Raw genomic sequence first — 16,184 nt, forward strand, 5'->3', positions numbered from 1 at the left:
GGTATAACCGATAGGTCAAGCCATAACTCTCAAGCTAGTTCGATCCAACCCAATATGGGCAATTATGTACAGTGCACTTGATGAGTATATGGGCTAACCCAAACTAGCTCAATGCTATGCAATCTTGCTCTTTGCCTTTTCTTTGTTTAATTTATGCCTAAATATTAATTGAATCAAATCAATATTTAATAAGTTTAGATCGATTTTGGGTGATTCCAAATTGATTTGATTTATTTAAGTTTATTTAATCTAAATTAAACTCAATGTAATCATAGTTTCAGATTGGCTAAATGAGAATCAGAGATAAGTTCAGATATATTAGTTAAATCAAGTTTTATTGAATTGACTGAACTAAGGTCAAAGTCAATTAAAAGCTAATTGATATTAATTAATATTGATGACGTTTGAAAGATAAATTAAGATGTTTTAACATATTATTTCATCTCGATAGGGATATGATGAGTATGAGATTATTTTGTTTCTTTGTTGAGGATATACTGGGTGATTTCCTTCAGAGATTAACGGGTCATCAGACGTGACAACTAGACAAGTCCTCTATCCAATATTGGGAGGAACGTGTCCTCAATTTAACGAGTGAGGAAAACCACTCCATCCACTATTGAAAGTACGATATAAATTTCTCTTTATCCATTGTTAAGAGAACATAAACTCATCTTATAGGATAAAGTCTCTTCATCCACTATTAAAATAGTACTCCTTTAAAATATTTGATATATATTAGTGAGATAATTGACTTTTGATTATGTATTTATTTTATAATTCACTTATCGGAGTTCTTATTCAACCTTTAGACTTGATTTCAAAACAAACTTTTTATTGGATAGTGCAAGTGAGTTTTATTTCAGAATTGACATAATTATATTTTTAAATAAAATCTATCATTATTTTTTATTATTATCTTGATAAATAAATAAATTATAATAAAATATTTATAATTTTTAATAAAAATAATATATATATTTTTATTTGACACTGGATGTACTTATGGAAAGATCTTATAATCTTATGAAAAGAAATCTAGGATTACAACATGACTTAGTTAATTCTAAGTTATGATTATTATTTAACAAGTGACAATCTTACAATTTGTTAAGGCTATCTCAATCAAATAATTCTTTCCATATTCTTTCTCCTTGCTTTAATTTACTCTCATCCTATCAGAACAGTTATGTTATACTCAAATGACTATAACAAATGTAAAGGAAGAAAAAGAGGAAGATTATATATATATATATATATATATATATATATATATATATATATATATATATATATATATATATATATATATATATAAGATTTTAATATTCGAGAATTTATGATCTGGGACCCATGAGAGACATGGATCCAACATAACTTGGTTCATTCTAGTTTCTTCAAAGAAAAATCAAAATATTACATAATTTTTTAAAACAAAAAAATGTGTAAAGACTAATAGTTTGATATAAATATAATTTAATATAACAAATTCGTGTTTCATTAGTTTAAATCGTTTAAGATTTTAAAGAATGAAAGCATATATTGCCATTCAATTTGGCTTGAGTCAACGTGATGACAAGCTGTCGCATCAATCTTAAATCATGTTGAAAAGATTTTTCCACATCGTTATTTGACTTGGTCGCTCCGGCGAGTGGAGAGGGAGGCCGCCACAATTTTCCACCGAACGCCACGATTTTCCACAACGATGTTATCTAGTAGGCTCTTGTCATCCACCAACAATGTCCCACGGTTTTATATATGAGGCTCGTCATCATCCACCAACGGTGTCCTCACTAGTATCATGCACGGCTTCTATTGTTTCGTAGTTGTAGTAGTTCTGCTATGGGAGAGTTGGGTGACCGCCGACCCGCAGACCACCCTCCTTAACTCCGGCTGCAGTCAGTATAACGCAAGCGATACCTCCATCTTCGTCACCACCTTCAACGAAACCCTCGCAGACCTGCGCTCCTCCCTCTCCTCCAAGACCGCCGCCCGCTTCGCCACCGCGCAGCGGCCCCGCACTGCCGAACCCGTCTACGCGCTATTCCAGTGCCGCGCTTACCTCTCCTCCGCCGACTGCCTCGCCTGCCTTTCCGTCGCCGAGGTCGATATCCGAAGATGCGGCAACGCAAAGGGTGCCCGCGTCATCTACGACGGGTGCATCCTCCGCTACGAGGGCTCTATCTTCTTCGACCAGACTACGGTCATCGGTAACGGTGGCGTCTGCAACGGCAGCGCTGCGTCCGACGCGGGGTTCTCCGAGGCCGCGAAGGCGCTGGTGAGGGACCTGACCATCGCCACGCCGAGGATCTCGGGGTTCTTCGCGGCGGCGGAGAGGGGTGGGGTCTTCGCGGTGGCGCAGTGCGTGGAGACGGTGAACGAGGAGGGCTGCGCCCAGTGCCTCACGGTGGCGGACGGCAACATCGGGGGTTGCCCGCCGGACACCGACGGGCGGGCGGTGGACGCCGGGTGCTTCATGAGGTACTCCAGCAAGTCCTTCTTCCCGGCCAACCAAACCGTGGATCTCTCCCAGTTCTTGAGTTCAGGTGAGCGAGTCCGCAGTGAAACTGAAACTGAGATAGCTTATGCGAAACGGTGCATCATGGGAAAGGCATCTAGTTCTTTAGGAACCACACGGGAAACGTCCGGAGTGGATTCCGGTAGTTTTTGTATTTACTTGGTGACCTGAGGGAGCTTATCTTGACGTGGCTGTGATGGTGGACCAGGGAACTCAAACAAGAAGGGAGCCATAATTGGAGGAGTTGTTGGAGGAATCTGTGGTTTGTTGCTTCTAGCGATCATAGCACTCCTGTGGGTCAAAAGATCCAGAAAACGCCAAGGGGTTCGAACAGGTTTGTGAATCTGATCTATTAATCTGTCAGACATGGGAACTTTGTTCCTAAGAGTTTTGTTTTCTGAGATTTAGGTATAGCGCTTTTTTTATATGATGAGGCCAAAGCGAGTCGTCACTATACAATGATAGGTTTCTAAATTGTCTTAGCTTAGTACTATTATTAATGTTTGAAGTACTATTTCTTGAATGGTTGTTGAATTTATTTAATGATTGGCATGATCAAAATGCTTTTCAGCTTGCAATTATTTATTTCATTTATGATCAATTCATTTGGTCAATGTTATGTTTAAGAAAATATTTAGTGATCGGTGTATATTTAAAATCGTTGATCAATTAAGTAAGGTCTCCACTTAATGACCGTATGAACAATAGCTAACATCTCCTTTTTCATAAATAGATAAACTCAAATGAGATGAAAAAAATGTTTTACTAGTATAAGTAGTTAGACGGCCTTCTAGCATTAGTACAGCTCCAATACTCACTCTAGAAGCATCAGATTTAGTCACGAATAATTTGTTAAAATCTAGTAAAGCGGGAACGGACATAGTAGTCATTGCATATTTTAGAGAAATAAAAGCTTGAGTAGTTTCTTTTGTTCATTTAAATATATCTTTCTTCAAAAGTGATATCAAAAGAGCATTGATTTTGTCATAGTTCTTCACAAACTTCTGACAATAACTAATGAGTCACGAGAATCCTTTTAGAGCCTTAATTAATTTTATAATTGACTAATCTTTCATTGCATGGATTTTGGAAGGATCAATTGCAACACCCTCTTAAGAAGCATGACCAAGATGCTCTACATCTTGCGTAAAGCTACATTTTGATTTCTTGACAAAAAAAATAATGCTCACGAAGAAGGGTAAAGACAACTCGCAAATGTGATAAATGACTTTATAAAGATGGACTATATATCATAATATCATCAAAAGAAATAAGAACAAACTTACGAAGATGAACTCGAAAGATATTATTCATTAAACTCTAGAAAGTAGACGATGCATTGGTTAACTCAAAAGGCATTACTAAAAATTCATAGTGACCATCATGCATATTCTAAAAGTGATTTTCTAAATATCATTTTCATGCACACGAATTTGAAAATCTAATTTAGTGAAAACTTGTGCACCTCCCAATTCGTCAACTCATCGACCATTGAAATAAGATATTTGACTTTCATTGTAATATTATTGAGTACTCAATAAACTACACATTTCTGCTAAGAACCATCTTTCTTTCTTACTAATAAGACTAGAGAGAAGCATGGACTAACACTAGCCCTTATGACCCCTTCTTCAAGCATATCATTAATGATTTTGTCTATCTTTATCTTTTGAAAATATGGATATCGATAGGGCCGAACATTAGTTGGTACACTCCCAAGTAGTAAAAGAATTTGGTGATCATGTGATCTAAGAAGTAGAAGTCCATGTGGTTTTACAAATATATCTATAAATTTTTTGAGCAATGATTGAACAATTTTATCTTGTTTAGGTACTGCAACTTTCTCTTCAATGCTCTGTAATTGTATCAAAAATCCATGCTATGTCTTTTGAAGAACCATCTCTATTCTATGGCTAATAATAATTGTGACCTTACTACCATGCTTTCCCTTTATGATGAATTACTTTCCATTGATAAAAAACTTCATAATTAATTTAGAAAAATTCTAAGAGATATTGCCTAAAGTTAATAATCACTCAATTCCAAGTACAATCTCATAGCCCTCCAATGGGAGTAAGAAAAAATCCATCGATAATTCATGGCCCTACATAATAAGTTTTACTTTGGAACACTTATTATCATAAGTTAAAATTCACCTATCAGCAACTTTTATCTTGAATTTATCATAATGTTCAATGCGATAAGTCAATCATGTAGCAACCTTACTATCCATAAAATTGTTGATGCTACTAGTATCAATTAAAATGATAACATACTAACATTTCAAAAGCCTTTCAACTTTCATAGTTTGAGGATTAAAATAATCAGCTAATGCATAAATAGTATGTGTGACAGGTTTAATAATCTCATCGTTATCAATACTGTCATGATCAGAGTCTACAACCTCAATCTTTGGTTTCTCCTCAATTGGCTCAATCATCAAAAAGTTTACTTTGCTCACATCAATTCTCCCTACAATATTAACATAAACCTTTTGTTGATCGTTCTTTGAGTTCCTCTTGAATTAGTCTTCTAGTATTAGGATTTTGATTAGGAAAGGTTGGAGTAGTTGTCTTACTAGCCACCTGTTTATTAACACTTCTGGTTCAAGATTTTCCATGTTAATTTTTTCTTCACGCAATCGTGTAAAGGAAATTACAACTGTGAGGTTAGCAAGCCTTAACTACACGATGAATATCTAAATTAAGATCTTTAGTGAATGTTCCTACCAATTGCCTTTGAGATCAATCTTTTTAACCCTATTTAATAGTAAATCAAATCGATTTTGATACTCTAGCGTTGTAAAAGTCTAACAAATCTTAACAAGCTATCCATCAATATTCTCATATTTGGATAGTCTAAAACAAATAAGAAGCCCTTTTTTAAACTACTCCTATCAGAGAACTTTATGATAGGTTTCATATTGCATCCTCATCTAGTTGGATTGAAGCTATTTTTAATTTAGAATCTTCTAAAGTTTTATGACGAAATTATCATACTTTCCCCATCTAGTAGGAAATTCTACTTTCATTTGAGGGTAGCCATTATCATACTCTTGGTAACCTCTTCTTGTGACTTCATATCAGTCTAGTTGTTTGTTGGTAGAAGCCGAGCTTCCAACTTGTTGATTTTTGCTAAAAATCTTAAACAAACTCTTTATGAAATCATTGAGAGTTTCTTGCTGCTCTCAATTTTTTGCTTCCAAAGTTTCAAATTGAGTTTTCATAGAATTGTTAATAGTCATTGTGTATGATTGTAGATATACAATTCCTAAGTTTTATTTTGGATTTTGGGTCAAGGGCATAAGCACTGCTTACTTGGCATTGAAGGTGAAGCCGCCATTGACAGTATAGACGTCGGGGTCTGTGGCAATGTCGGAGAAGAGATTAAGGGAACATCAAGGAAACATCATAAGAACTTTGGGAATACTACCATGATACCAGATGATCAAACCCAAGGCTTTATTTAAAAAAATAGATAGGGATTCTATTGCTTCGAGGGGATCAACCTCTAAGTTAGCTAAAGGCTTTGAGTTGTATTTGATTGCCTCCGAAAATTAGCTAAGGGTATTACATATATAGAGAGTTATTAATCCTTAGCCAACTAGGAATAGGATTTATAATAAAACCAAAAATAGTAATTATTAATTTGCTATATCAAAGGACTCCTAAGACTTAAAAACTCTTACCAAAACTAGAAAAAAACTAAATAGGAAAATTAAAAAATAATATAAAAATCCTAAAATTAAGGACTCCTAAAATTAAGGGATCCTAATAGGCACTCGATCTATAACTAAGTAAGCTAATGGATTCTTATGAAATTAGTAGACAACAAGGGGTACGTCAACAAACTAAAATTTATAATTAAAGATAGAATACCTTTAACTCAAATATGGATTGTTGATGAAGCTCAAAATATGTATTAAAGGTTGAAATGTTGTTGACTCGACCTCCAATTACTACCCAGCAAATCTCTACTCCGAAAAGATGATTTTTTCTTAACAAAGAGAAGTAAATTGTGATTGAGTCAATATAACATATAAATCAAGGCATAATTATCAGAGGAGCAACAAGATAAGCTAATCATATCTCAACTACCATAAATAATCTATATGCTCAACCTCTAGTTGAGAAGTGTTTCAAATATGGGGAGCTTAGTTATTGTTCCAATAAGTTTCGTACTCATAAGATTATCAACCTTGTAATTCAAGAAAATGACTTTAAATAAGGAGATGCTCAAGGTGTTACAATTGATTATATTGACAATGTCGAAATAACAAAGGAAGAAGGGGAACACGTTGCATGCGATGTAAAAAGATTATAACTTATCCAAAGACAAAAAGATCCATTTTAGTGTAAGAAAATCTTCTGTACTAGAGACAATGTTAATAACAAAGTTTGTGAATTGATCATATACAATAGAAGCTATGACAACATTGTATCCAAATCACTAGTGATACACTTAAAATTGTCGACAAAAGCTCATCTAACACCATATAAGCTAGGCTAGATTAATGAAGGCCCAATTGTCATTATAATTAAGATCCGTAGAGTTCCTCTCTCAATTGAGAAAAACTACAAGGAAGAAGTTATATGTGAGGTAGTTGACATGGATGTATGCCATGTGCTACTTAGAAGGCCATTAATGTGAATGCAACCCATATTAGAAGAAAGAATGTCTATATACTTATGTGATTGATTTTTTAGATGATTGAGGGATCTCACAGACCTTCAAGGTTGCATACTTATATGATTACTTTCCGAGTGAGAATCAATTATATTCAGACATCAACTCGAAGATAAGTTTTTCTTAAGTGGAGGGAATTAACGTGGAACAAGCAATAGAAGACTATTTTCAAAGAGCCTAAAGTTGTCACTTATCACTTTATTTATCTCATAGTATTAATTTTTATATTTTATGTTTCTTTCAATTATCCCACATTAGTAGTTAGTTAATTTTCAAGACTTAGAACTAGTATAAATAAATATCCTTTTTAAACTTATAAAATCATCAAAAAATAATATCTTCAAATATTATAAAAGTTTTCTCCACGATAATAAGTTGATTTTCCTCATCCAGTCAGTTTACTAGAATCCTTTCTAATAGTAATTTTTTAATTTATTTTTATTATATATATATGTCATTTTCTTCGTTTAGTTCTTGTATAGTCATTCTAGATACTATTGTTCTGGTAAGACTAGAGCAAATGAAAAGAATATAGAAAGAACTATTTGATTGAGAAAGCCATGATAAATTATATGGACCATTTGAGGCTTATTGTGTATATGGCATTTTTATCTTTTTTTTTTTTTCCCCTTTTACTGATATATCATGATTGTTATGATAGAATGATAGGTTTGAGGGAAAGAATATCTATACGATTGAGACAGCCTGATAAATTTGCAAGGCTTGTTACATAGTAATCATAGATAGTCCTACGAACCCAACTGATCACGGATAGTCCTACTTACAGAGTTGTCTTAAAGTTGGTAGGTGTCATAGTTGTTGGATATGGCATGATTGAGGGACTCATTGATGTTGGATATGGCATGATTCTAAGGACTGAGCTTATCTTTTTTTCAATTATTCAATGATATGGCACGATTCTAAGTTACAACTAATCTAATTCTAAAAATTTACATTTTATGCCAATATAAAACGAGGTAGACATAAAGATGTTCAAAGTGCTTATAAGAATCCACATGCAGATTTTATATCGTGCAGCTATAATCAAATTTAAGGAGACCTGTAAGGAACAGCATGAAACTTATTAGATATAGTCTGCAAAGCACTTTAAAGAATTTTGATCAATCACATTTAACAATATTCTATCACTTCCTGCTAAACATTTTGAACTTATGCCATATTCTGGTACTTTGCCTTTCTAAGTACATTCTCATGAGAGCATCTTTGTGCAGGAGATTTATTAGGGGCAACAGAATTACGGGGTCCACTAAATTTCCATTACAAGGATCTAAAAGCTGCTACAAATAATTTCAGTGAAAAAAATAAACTAGGAGAAGGAGGGTTTGGAGATGTATACAAGGTGAGATTACTAAATGTTTAAAATGTTGCTTTTGGAAACTGTACTGCTTTTCTTAGACCTGAAATTTTGAGAAAAATTTTAAGATTTCCTTGTATTAAAATAGCAAGAACCTAGATGTTACAGATTTATGTTGTATAATTTGACGAAATAAAGTCAGGTGTGCTGAAAAGAAAATTTTTCACAGGGTACACTGAAAAATGGTAAAACTGTTGCCGTCAAGCGATTGGCGATTGCACAAACCAGCAGGGCAAAGGCAGATTTTAAGAGTGAGGTGAAGCTTATTAGCAATGTTCATCACAGAAATTTAGTTCGCTTGCTTGGATGTTCTAGCAAAGGCCAAGATTTGCTTCTTGTCTATGAGTACATGGCAAATAGCAGTCTTAATAAGTTCATATTTGGTAATTTTTTCCCTAAACTTAACCCTCTATCACTTTATATCTTGCTTTCAATTTGCATGCTTAATTGTTAGATATATCCTGTTGATGCATTCTCATTATAGCTCAACCTCTCTTTCTCAATCTGACTAGAACTACATTTTGGTAAATTCATACATCGCTCCTTCAGTAATCAACTGCATAGCTCCTTTAAGTACATTCGCGTATTAACTGGTTACATATTTTGACTATGACTTTTTTTGGTAAAAGAAATAGGTAAATGATCCAGCCAAATAAAATCTCAATTTGACTTAGAGTACGCCTCTCCAAGCATAGAAAACATGACCAGATCTAGTAGGATTGGCTAACCATTAATAAATCCCGGATGTGTTCCTTGAGGAATATAAACAAAGATGTAAAATAATTCGTAATGACTGGAAGTTTATAAATTTTATTAATTTGTATAATGCCAAGGCAGATGCAGAAAATTACAAGATCTTGTACATTTCCCTTGAAATTTAATTGCCCTAATCTAGTTTCTAATTCTCTCAAATCTAACCTATTCCAAACCTATACTGGATTAAGGACCGCAGACTAAATTGGCATAATCATAATCTCATCAACTTGAGCGCAAGAAATTGCTACAATTTGACCAGAAATATATGGCATTGCAGCATAGACATGTCTGAAGACTCCATAGAACAGAAAATACACAGATTCAGACTTTAATGCAGACTGAGAGTGAGACAAAAGACAGTATCTTGTCTTGGCCTTGTGCTTGTCATGTATATCGGAGTAATACTGTTGTACTGGAATTCTATACTATGCATCGATAATTTTTTACATTAACGCATTTTGCAAAATTTCATGACTATCAGTTTGACATGCATTGTATGTCATGATGCTTCTATTAGATAATTATTTTAATTGTACGTAATTGTGTTTGTTCTGGCCTTTCTAAGATATGTTGATATGTGTTTTCGTCAGCAAGAATCAGGTGACATATTACTTATGCCAACCAATTGCTTTTACATATGTGTACTGTGATAAGAACTGCATGTTCCATGTATTGGCATGGCAGCTCCTGGATTAAATAGGTTTTAATATGCCAAATTATCAAATGAAGGAACTAATATCTATTTTGCTTCCATGCTCATCAAGTATAACGTGAACCTATCTTACAGGTGATAGACAGGGATTCCTCAACTGGAAACAGAGATTTAACATAATTGTCGGCATGGCTCGTGGTCTTGCTTACCTGCATCAGGAGTTTCATGTTTGTATCATACATCGTGACATAAAATCTAGTAACATTCTGCTTGATGATGATTTCCAGCCAAGAATTGCAGATTTTGGCCTTGCACGACTTTTACCAGAGGACAAGAGTCATCTCAGCACTAAATTTGCTGGCACTTTGTAAGTCTCGATATCATTATGTATTTCATTATTTTTCACTTTCATTCATCTGAACCCATATTGTATCTTTCGGCAATTGGGACATACTATGTTCTTCAATAAGCATTCTGCATTAATCCAAGCGGATCTCTAACAGTTCCTGATTTCAATTTCTCAAACTGTATCATGCAGGGGATACACAGCACCTGAGTATGCAATTCATGGCCAGCTATCTGAAAAGGTTGATACCTATAGCTTCGGTGTTGTTGTCCTTGAAATAATCAGTGGCCGGAAGAGCAATGATGCAAAACTGGAACCTATTACTCAATACCTTCTTGAATGGGTAATCACTGAGCTCTCTCTATTATTTTTCTTTTTAAAATAAAATCCATGGATGATCTTTCGTTCCTATTATACCATGTAACTTTGCTTGTAGTCAACTTAAATATGACAAGTAATGACACGACCTTTAGGGTTAATACAAGGCATCCCAACAGCATTACTGGTAACTGTTAAGATAATACAAATACATACAGCAGATACGCTTACAAAATCTCATTTACTTCCGTCTTTGGATCATCAGAAGAGATCATATGCATTTAATCTGAATTCTTTGCCTGCTAAATGTATGTTATGAGTACTTTTCGAGGATCAGCCTTTTGTTCTGATCCTTCATTGGTTTCTTTCCTAAAACAGGCTTGGAAATTATATGAAAGCGGCGATTCGATCAATTTGGTGGACAAAAGCTTAGATCCTCTTGAATATACCCCAGAAGAAATGAAACGAATTATCAAAATAGCTCTTCTCTGCACGCAATCCACTGTGTCTGCGAGGCCAACCATGTCCGAGGTTGTGGTTTTGCTGCTTAGCGAAGGTGATCAGGACATGCTCCGGCCAACAAGGCCTACCTTCATAGACGCCACAAGTCGGGTTCACGGAGATGCATCGGCCTCCACTGGCTCGTCTTCTACCTCCAATGCTACTGTCTCCGCATCACAGTTTTCTGGTCGTTGAAGTTCCGCGACAAGGTAATGTTTCAGCAGCAGTGAACTAAATGGTCGGTCATGAATATAATGATAGTAATTCTGTTTAGCATGCAGTTGAGAACGTGTATCAAGTGAAACTAACGACTGGATTGTCATGATTGGGGTAACTTAAAAAATCAAGAAAATATTAAGAAAATGTGATTCCATATATTGTACTGTCAAGAAACAAATGACAGAAAAAAAAAAAATACTTAAACAATATTTTGGTGGCTTTTACATGTGGAAAAGCTAAAGGCAGTGTTTGTTGTCCACAGGGTAGCTTCATGTTTCCATTTAGTTAGTAGTTTATATTGTAATATTTCGAAACTACAAGATGAGAATGCAATATCAACATTCCATATTACATTCTCTTTGCCTCACAGGAATCCGAGATCGATTTGGAATATTCCTCTGTTTTCTTCAGTAAACATCCACCAATTGCACAAATGTTGCTATTAGCTTTTCTTTTCAACGTTAAATGTTTCTTTGCAATCTATTTCCACCGAGGAATATAATCATTATACTCAACTCATTCAATAATATTAGATAAAATTTTGAGAACAATGATTGTTCAATAATATTAAATGACGAGAATAGGAGAGAGAGCCACTAAGTTATTCGAACTCATACATAGTGATATATGTGGACCTATGTCAACTTATGTCATAGGTGGTTACTCCTACTTTATTATTTTTACTAATGATTTCTCAAGGTATAGACATGAATTACAAGTCTGAAACATTTTAGAAATTCAGAGTATAAAAATGAAGTGAAGAACCAACTGGAAAAAGCATACACTGTTAGACATGGTGCGGCTCATGATGAGCTTTGCCGACCTACCCATCTTATTCTGGGGATACGCCATAAAGACCACATCTTACCTTCTGAACAGAGTTTCAATTAAGTCGGTAGTGTCTACGCCATATGAGATATGGAAAGGGAAGAAGTCCGATCTTAAGGTTGTTAAGATTTGGGGTTGTCCTGCTCATGTTAAGAGACACAACCCCGATAAGTTGGAATCGAGGACGGAGCGGTACAGGTTTGTGGGAGGAAACTTGTGGGTATTATTTCTATCATCCCAAGGACCAAAATATCTTTGTAGCCAAGATAATAGTGTTCCTTGAGAAGGAACACATTCTTGACGGAGATAGTGAAAGCGTGATAGAATTGAGTGAGGTTGGAGAACCTAGCTCAAGTACCACTTCGCAGCCCGAGTCTGTTCGAGTACTTAGCATACAAGTTTCGACTTTACGTAGGTCCGACAGAGTATCACATCCTCCTGAGAGATATGTGAGACATACTGGAGGAAAGGATATTAAGGATATTGATCCTCAAAACTACGAGGAGGCTATTATGAGTATAGACTCTAGAAAATGGTAAAAAGTCATGAATTCTGAGATGGATTCCATACACTCTAACAAGGTTTGGAATCTAGTTAAAGCACCCAAGGGTATTGTACCCATTGGTTACAAGTGGATCTTCAAGAAAAAGATCGAAATAGATGGAAAGGTACAGGCCTATATAGCAATGCTAGTGGCTAAAGGGTATCGTTAAAGGCAAGGTGTTGACTATGACAAAACCTTTTCACTCGTAGCTATGCTAAAATCCATCTGAATTCTATTGGCTATTGCAACACACTATAATTATGAGATCTGACAGATGGACGTGAAAATCACGTTCCTCAATGTCAACCTTAGAGATGAGGTGTATATGATACAGCCTAAGGGATTTATGTCCAATGATTGTCCAAATAAGGTGTATAGATTACTTAGGTCTATTTATGGAGTAAAGTAAGTTTATCGAAGTTGGAACAAAAGATTTGATGAGGCAATCAGATCTTATGACTTCGTTAAAAACAAAAATGAGCCTTGTGTATACATGAAGGTAAGTGAGAGCGCTATCATTTTCTTGACATTATATGTGGATGACATCCTGATCATTAGGAATGATGTAGAAATGTCATCCATAGTAAAAACTTGGTTATCTAAACACTTATCCATGAAGGACTTAGGGGATGTATCTTATATCTTGGGGATTCAGATATATAGAGATAGATCCAAGAGGATTCTTAGCTTGTCCCAATCCAGGTACATAGACAATATTGCCAAAAGGTTTGGTATAAAAATTTCAAAAGAGGTCTCATACTGATGAGACATGAGATACCGCTTTCTACGAGTATGTTCTCAAGACTCCTGAAGAAAGGGCGAACATGGATAAGATACCCTATGCCTTAGCGATAGGGTTTATCATGTATGTCATGCTATGTATCATGCTTAATATAACGTATGCTCTGAGTGTCACGAGCAGGTATTAGGCAGATCCAAGCTCGGAGCATTGGAAAGCAGTAAAGTGTATCCTTCAAAACTTACAAAGGACTAAGGATCTTTACTAATATATGGAGGTAGTAGCCTTAGGGCTGAAGGCTATACAAACTCAAGTTTTCAGTCCAATATCGATGATAGCAAGTCGAATTTGGGGTATATGTACACCCTGAATGGAGGAGAGTATGCTGGAAAAGTTCCAAGCAAAATCTAATGCTGACTCGACCACAAAGGCAGAGTATATTACTATAGCAGAGGAAACAAAGAGGGAGTTTGAATGAAGAAGTTCATCACAGACTTTGGGAGTCGTGCCGAGCAGCGATGAGTTAATTTCCTTATATTGCTACAACAACGGGACGATTGCTCAAATGATGGAACTCGAGTCTCATTAGAAGTGTTCTGAGGAGGTTCCAACATATTAGAGAGATCGTGGCCCGAGGAGATATAATAGTGGAAAGAGTTACATCCAAAGATAACATCGTATATCTACTAACAAAGTTATTGTCTCATATTGTCTTTGAGCGTCACAAGGGTCTGATGGGGATCAAACACATAAGTGATTGGCTTTAGGTTAACTAGGAGATTGCTAGTCATAAGTGTCCTGCAAGCCAATCACGTGAGTAATGACACATGTGATATGATACATATTCTTTTTGCTTATATATATATGTATATACATATACATATATATATATATATATATATATATATATATATATATGTATATATATATATGTACATATATATATATGTACATATATATATATATATATGTACATATATATATATATTTGTATATGTATATACATATATATATATATATACATATATATATATATATATGTATGTATATACATACATAAATATATATATATATATGTATGTATATACATATACATATATAATGCTCCAATCAACATCACTTCAATTCTTAAAAAACAAAGTACACAAAGGATTAGTGTGAAAGTACGAAGGGCCCTTCCCAATTATCAATAAGGTAGGTAACGTCTCCTACAAGTTGCAACTGCTGACGTAGCTCAAAATTCACAATGTTTTTTATGCAACAACTTGAAAGTATATCACTCAGATCCGCAAGATGCTTCCCGAAGTATTCCAACTCAGCTATCCCCCACTAGAGCCTCCTACAAGAAACGAGTTGAAACTATTTTAGCAGATTGTAAGATAAAGCTACCTAATGGATTTGAGCAGACCGAGTACTTGGTGAAATGACAAAAGCTTCCCCAAACCGAAGCTAGTTGAGAGCCCGAAGATGCCTTACAACATGAAGAAGCAGCCATAAAAAACTACTAACAAGAATCGACAAGGGCGTCGATAGTTTAAGTGGGGGAGAATATCAAGAACGGTCATCGCACACCAATAATAACTTCATTCAACGAACCGTTTGTCGCTTTTATAAATACGTACAGATACTTGGCAACATGTTTTACCTTAGTTTTGTATACTTTTGCTTGTAAAAATGTAAGTTCAAACAGGTTATAGTGCTACAATACGACTGCTTGTCGTGCTAGGCAAAACAATCCCAAAATGACTCTATTTTTACGTACCACAGCCTGTTTTCTATAGACCGTTGCTACACATGAAACATCAGCCATCTCACTACCCGGGCGGCACCATAAGGGATGGGGCTTCGGTATAGTGTTGGGCATTGAACAATCTTCACAAGTTCGCACATTAACTTGATGGGAACTTGCCTTCGTGCCTAGCACACGGTGAGCAGTTATTTGTAGACTTGTAACTGTTCGTTTAGCCTTTTAAAGCCTTTATTTTCCTTCTTCCTCTCTTTTCTCTCATGCACTCAAGGTGCTCGCTGAATTGCTTGTAAAGGTTCTCTTTTAGCGAGACGTTGGGACTTGTCCGTCGCTCGTTTTTTATCTAATCAACTTCCTCTTTTACAGGTCCTTTGGGACCTAATTGACGTTGCAAATTGGCTGACCCTTTGCGGAGAGTTAGCATGAAGCATGAAGCATAGAGAGTTAGCATGAAGCATGGGCATAGAGAGTCATTTTGGAGAGTTAGCCTAGTGGGAGCTTGCGTTGAGAAACGACGTGAGGCGTGCTGGCGGCGGCCTGTGCGGCGGGGCGAGGGCGTTGCCGCTGCAGGTGGGCGCCCCCGCGGGCCGTTCTGCCGGCGAGGCAACGCCCGCAGGCGGTGCTGCCCCTGCAGGTTGGCGCCCCGCCGCCTCCGCGGGCGGTTCTGCCCGCGGGGCAACGCCCGCAGGCGGTGCTGTCCCCTGTGGGGGGGTTTCGCCCGCGGGAGCAGCGGCGCCTCACCCCGCGAGAGAAGCGGCCGTAGGCGGTTCTGCCCGCGGGGCAACGCCCGCAGGCGGTGCTGTCCCCTGTGGGGGGATTTCGCCCGCGGGAGCAGCGGCGCCTCACCCCACGAGAGAAGCGGCCGCAGGCGCCTCTGCCCGCGGGCTGCCAGCCCCGCCGGACGCAAGCCTGCTACAAACGCAGCCCCTGTGCTGCCTGCCTGCGGCTGCGCTGC

At 36.5% G+C, this 16,184-nt stretch overlaps 1 protein-coding gene across 1 annotated transcript; it reads left to right on the forward strand.

Moving 5' to 3' along the window:
* Nucleotides 1–1,785: 1,785 nt before the first annotated feature.
* Nucleotides 1,786–11,722, forward strand: LOC135673579 (cold-responsive protein kinase 1-like). The gene is made up of 7 exons (XM_065182635.1): nt 1,786–2,546; nt 2,727–2,852; nt 8,437–8,564; nt 8,749–8,962; nt 10,123–10,354; nt 10,526–10,676; nt 11,030–11,722. Exons 1-7 carry the CDS (start codon nt 1,802–1,804, stop codon nt 11,345–11,347), a joined length of 1,914 nt encoding a protein of 637 aa, XP_065038707.1. The 5' UTR covers nt 1,786–1,801; the 3' UTR covers nt 11,348–11,722.
* Nucleotides 11,723–16,184: the final 4,462 nt, after the last annotated feature.

This window comes from Musa acuminata, chromosome BXJ1-5 (genome assembly GCF_036884655.1).
Source record: "Musa acuminata AAA Group cultivar baxijiao chromosome BXJ1-5, Cavendish_Baxijiao_AAA, whole genome shotgun sequence".
Classification (NCBI taxonomy): Eukaryota; Viridiplantae; Streptophyta; class Magnoliopsida; order Zingiberales; family Musaceae; genus Musa; species Musa acuminata.

What these genes read in the sequence shown, in the direction of transcription:
- LOC135673579 (XM_065182635.1), top strand. Translation starts at nt 1,802, where the DNA reads ATGCACGGCTTCTATTGTTTCGTAGTTGTAGTAGTTCTGCTATGGGAG. An exon ending in ACTAAATTTGCTGGCACTTT is followed by an intron (nt 10,355 to 10,525) that starts GTAAGTCTCGAT and finishes TGTATCATGCAG; the next exon opens with GGGATACACAGCACCTGAGT. An exon ending in CTCAATACCTTCTTGAATGG is followed by an intron (nt 10,677 to 11,029) that starts GTAATCACTGAG and finishes TTCCTAAAACAG; the next exon opens with GCTTGGAAATTATATGAAAG.